Source organism: Brassica oleracea, chromosome C4 (genome assembly GCF_000695525.1).
Source record: "Brassica oleracea var. oleracea cultivar TO1000 chromosome C4, BOL, whole genome shotgun sequence".
In the NCBI taxonomy this organism is placed as follows: Eukaryota; Viridiplantae; Streptophyta; class Magnoliopsida; order Brassicales; family Brassicaceae; genus Brassica; species Brassica oleracea.
Window position 1 is genome coordinate 45,256,747 of NC_027751.1, and position 5,680 is coordinate 45,262,426.

At 31.3% G+C, this 5,680-nt stretch overlaps 1 protein-coding gene across 1 annotated transcript; it reads left to right on the forward strand.

Annotated features, from left to right (window-relative positions):
• Positions 1-3,575: 3,575 nt before the first annotated feature.
• Positions 3,576-5,383, forward strand: LOC106337546 (tropinone reductase homolog At2g29320-like). Its single transcript, XM_013776654.1, has 5 exons — positions 3,576-3,706; positions 3,796-3,907; positions 4,529-4,745; positions 4,825-4,931; positions 5,026-5,383. Exons 1-5 carry the CDS (start codon positions 3,642-3,644, stop codon positions 5,215-5,217), a joined length of 693 nt encoding a protein of 230 aa, XP_013632108.1. The 5' UTR covers positions 3,576-3,641; the 3' UTR covers positions 5,218-5,383.
• Positions 5,384-5,680: the final 297 nt, after the last annotated feature.

Here is a 5,680-nt window from a genome sequence, read left to right on the forward strand (position 1 = left end):
TAGTTCGATACTTGATCACCCGAGGTCTAATCCATATGCCCATGAGTTCTCTTTTCCCTTAGTCAAGAAAGTATCATTCTGTAATTGCTTTCTAGTATTAGTAGTAGTTTAAAACCCATCTAAATCATCGGTTGCACTTAAATTAAGTGAGTACTTGCATTCTCGGTGCTTAGATATCCCTCAGAACTGGTTCGACAATCATTTATACTACAACATTTGTTTTAGGAGCCTTGAAAACTCCTAACATCATTATGATATATAGGAACCTAAAAATATCTAAATAACAAATGTATCTGAAACGAGTTTGGATATTTGTATAAAAAATAACCTTATTATCCGATTCGGTCCAGATCTTTTGAATATAATTAGTTATATTACGACACGTCTAAAATATTTAACATTAATTATGAAAAACAAATATTAATGTATAAAAATGTACCAGAACCAATCTCTAGTAGTTATTAAGGAATATAATATAATAAGTCTAGTAGGTCATGGCTCGACCCTACTCAGATGGAAAAAGCAAATATTTTGGTGGAGATAAAATTGGATACGCCTTTCCAGCAAAGAGTAGCTAGCTCTCAAGGAGAATTGTGGAACAATGACAATGGTTGATGTGATCTATTCGTGGCTTCCTTCTGAATGTAATAAGTGTGGTCAACACCTTTTTTTTTTAATTAACCACGGTGTCGGCTGACCGAGGTCAGCTAGGCTAAGCCTAGGTAAAAAAAACTATTTGGAGATCCGAACCAAAATACATGAAACCGAAACCGGAGTGAAACCCTTAGATACCTAAATTGCTCCTATATTTCTATATTCGAAATAACCAAATCAGAACCAATCAAACCAAAATCGAATCGAAAACTGAATGGATATCCAAATATATAAAATATTAATTATATATATAAAACATAACTAAATATATATTTTTTTAATTTATTAGTCTATTAAATTATCCAAAAATATTTTAAAAACTAAATTATTATATAATATCCGAACTATCCAAAAATATCCAAAAGTATCTAGATTTTGTTGTGGAGTAATATACTAGTTGAATAAAATTTTCTATCATTTTTTATTACTAATTGTATAATAAATTATAAAAGTTATATTGTATAAAATGTTTTAGTGAATTTATTTTTAAATTATAACATTGGTATGATATAATTTACGATCTATGTTACTAACTTTTCTTTAGTCCATCTCCATCAATGTCATGTTTTTCTTTTTGTAAAATTCCAGCAATGTCATATTTTGTCTTAAACTCTCACGACAAGAATGCACTCGTTGCATTTTATCTCGAATCTTGTGATTTGTTGACTCTTTCGCAATTGGTACACATGTTCCTTGATTTTCCATGTGAACTCACCGGTTTGGATTCCCCCCAATAATGAGCCATCGTAATGCATTTGACGCTCAAAAAAATATATTATGAAGAGATACTTCACTGTCATGCCTTTTAAAATTACACTAGATAATAATCCGCGTCTTACGCAGAATGTAATTATTAGTTTTGTTATTTTTAATAAAAACACATTAAATCTGTTTAATCTGGATATCGGTTCGGTTTAAAATTATTTTTTAGTTTTTAATCTCCTAAAATATAACTATTATTTTAATTTAATATTTATTTTGGTTTATTCGGTTAGAATGTTTGATTTTTTAGTTTTTTCGGTAAAAACCAAAAATTACTATTATTTGTTTATTTTCATGTTATAAATTTTAGATAGTCGTCATGTCGAACCAATGGTTTCATATCATAGTTTGTAAACGGATAATAGTTCAAGAAAGAAAAAAATTATTAAGACAAATCATTTCACTACAATTTGGTCGGTAGTTAAAAAAGCATTAAGAAAAAAAATATTTCAATTTCCAAAAAAAAAATAGATACTTCAGTTGTGGTAAATATTTAGTTACAAGGTGCTCACATCAAGGTACACATGTATATGTATGTAAAAATATATAAAGATAGTTGACAAATATATAAAGATATTGTTAATTAATATTTTTTTTCTTTTTTTTTGAACAAATTGTTAATTAATATTATATGACATTTTTTTTCAAAATAATACATGAAAGATAAAATTAAAATTAATTAAAAAATAAAAAGGCCTTAACATTAGTGAATTTTTTTCATATAAAGAAAAATAAATTGTATCTGTAAATAGAGGTGGACACAGATCGAATATCCGGATATTTGGAGGCATTCATGTCGATTCAATCTTTAGCCATCTGGATAGTCGGTGACTCTGATATCCGAAATGATTTAGAATTTTAAAGAATATCCAATTTGATCCGTAAATAAAATAAAATTTTTAAAATAATTGAAATTTTTTATAATAACATTTTATTACAAAAATAAAATATTATTTAACTTTTAAAATTTTAATTACCTAATATAATAAATTTAATTCATAAAACTATTGTAAAACTAATATAAACTATAATATAACACACACACACACACATATATATATATATATATATATATATATAATTCTGTGCATATATGTATATATATGCATATAACATATCGAATTAGATATCCGTTCCTAAAAATATTGGTATTTGTGATTTGCTTTTTTTTATATTGTATTTTAGTATTTGATTTGCTTCGTAGAGTTACGGATATCCATTTTTTGGTTCAAGTCAAAACGGATAACGAATCGAATCAAAATTTATAAATATTTTGCCCAACTTTATCCGTAAACAATAAAAATAATATATATAGTTTAGTTTTTGATTTTTTATTTGTTTTGATTCGAACCGAAAAATCCAAAGTTTTATTGGAACCATGCATGTGAGTTTTGTATTAAAAAATACAAAATATATAGTGTGAAACATTTATGAATATAGTGTAAATGCGTTAACATACTTGTTATCAAATCATTGTGAGGATGCCACGTGTCTATTATAGTGTGAATGCATTTATTACAATATTTCTTCTTTAATATATAAGGGATTTGTTCTCCTTTGATATATAAGGGATTTGCACTCAAAAGCAAAATAATTGAGTGGTATACTAAAAACAGCAACGGAAGTAAACCAAAATCATTTGCCATTTTTGGACAACTTCGCCTTTAGCTTTAAGCGAAGTATCATGTAGCATGTGATTGTTGTCTATGTACAACTGTTATACAGTCATCTAATATATTAAAATAGAACTTATGGTTTGTTAAAACCTCAATTCAAAATATTGATATTCAGATATAATAACATGTTATCAGGAGAAATCAAGTTTAAACGAAGGAAAAATATAAAATAAAATTGAAAGCTCTATTTTGTAAAATTTACAGATTTTATGTTTACATAATTTTCATTCACTTATATAATTAATTTTTATTTAAACACTTTTATTACCTAATCCACACGTTTCCTAATTGCTTCTTAGTGTCTCCACTCTCCACCACTTAGAGAAACATCATTAGCTAGTAAATTAGTAATATTCTTATGTATCGTATTATTAAACTTGATGGAAGACGCGTCATCAGTTACGACATTATCACTTGGCCCATTAAACATCTAATAAACTAATCAGTCGTCTGATGACATTATCTCTAGTCGATCTCATCTACAACGTTTAGTGGTTTACTATATATCTCTCTTTGCGGCATTTCTTGTCACTGCTTATCAGGCAAAAAATGGATAAAAGATGGAGTCTTCAAGGTATGACTGCTCTTGTAACCGGTGGAGCCGCAGGAATAGGGTTTGTCTTATTTTCTCTTTATCATGTTTGTAACCCAAGGTTCTTTTTCTGTCAAGATTTCAAGGAGCTTGAATCTGTGGAATGTTTAGGTATGCCATAGTAGAGGAGTTAGCTAGCTTTGGGGCCAAAGTCCATGTATGCGACATATCTGAAACTTTGCTGAGTCAAAGTTTAAGCGAATGGGAAAAGAAAGGGTTTAAAGTGAGTGGCTCAGTCTGTGATGTAACCTCCCGTCCCGAGAGAGAAACTTTGTAACAAAAAGTCTCCTCGTTATTTGATGGAAAACTCAACATTCTTGTAAGGATATTAATCTTTAATATATGATAAGTTTCTTGGGCTTCCAACTTAAAACCAATTGTCAATTAGTGGATTGACCCAAGTCCCTTATATATTACTCAAGTCCCTTTCATATTTCCGATGTGGGATCTTCTCTCCAATACCCTCCCTCGAGATAATGGTACGTATAACCATTAATCTCGCAGAATCCATTATACCCCCTCCGAAATCATGCTTTATTTTCTAGCGATCTCGGCGGAACTGAGCCTTCTATGGACCATCAGTTAATGGGATGATCGAGCCACTGTCCGGGCCGGATTAATTAATGGTTCAGGGTATTGGGCCGGTTCTAATACCATGATAAGTTTCCTGGGCTTCCAACTTAAAACCAATTGGCAATTAGTGGGTTGACCCAAGTCCCTTATATATTGCTCAAGTCCCTTTCATATTTCCGATGTGGGATCTTCTCTCCAATAATATAGAAAGAACTAAGCATAATTCGTTTAAAAGAAATTGTGACAAAAAATCATTTGTTGTGTAACATAGGTGAACAATGTGGGAGTGCTTCGAGGAAAGCAAACAACAGAATATGGGGCAGATGATTTTGCTTTCCACATCTCAACAAACTTGGAATCTGCTTACCATTTTTGCCAGCTTTCACACCCTCTCTTAAAGGCTTCAGGCTATGGAAGCATCGTTTTCATGTCCTCTGTTTCAGGGGCTGTATCGATTAACGGTGCATCCATTTATAGTCTAACCAAAGGTAATACTGACTAACCAACAAGGACTTTATGTTTCTTTGTTTTGTTGACTCCTGAGTCCTCATACAAAATCATTTACAGGAGCTCTGAATCAACTAGCTAGGAATTTGGCATGTGAATGGGCAAAAGACGGCATACGAGCCAACGCTGTTGCACCTAACATCATCAAGACTCCTCAAGCTCAACCTGTAATAATAAAAGCGAACTTTCACTTTTTTTTTTTTGTGAACTTTCAACCTCAGCCTCAACCTCTAATCATCTCTTCATTTTTGTTTCTGGAAGTATCTTGAGAACGTCAGCTTCAGGGAAGGACTGTTCGGTAGAACTCCTCTTGGTCGAGCTGGAGAGCCTAATGAGGTTGCAGCACTAGTGGTTTTCTTGTGTCTACCTGCAGCTTCATATATAACAGGTCAAACCATTTGTGCCGATGGAGGCCTCACAGTTAACGGTTTCTCCTATCAACCACAGGCTTGAAAATTGTCTTGTCATGTTTTGTGACTGTAATATTTTCTTTTGAATAAAAATACTCACTATATGAGGCACATAAGCGAATTCACAATTCCATACGGCAATACCTTGCAGCAATGTCTCTCTCAGATATCAAAATGCTATATTGAATTATCTGTTTCTACTATAACAAAATAGATTCTTAACTGAACATATAATCAGGGGAAACAAAATTTTGGACTGATCACCCTGATTCTTTGGAAACATTTGGTCCTTTCAGTGTTTTTGCTTTGAAACAGAGGCATAATTCACAAGATTCCAATTTGCCTTTGTGTAGATAAGTTTCTTTGTACTGAATATTCAATCCTAGTAACATCTGATCTCCATCCGAAGCTCTAAATTTCATACGATATTAAGTTGGGTGTAAGTTAGTTCACACATTGTGTTTTTGTTATCTTAAATGTTCCCCCTATCAAGCAGTGTCTATATA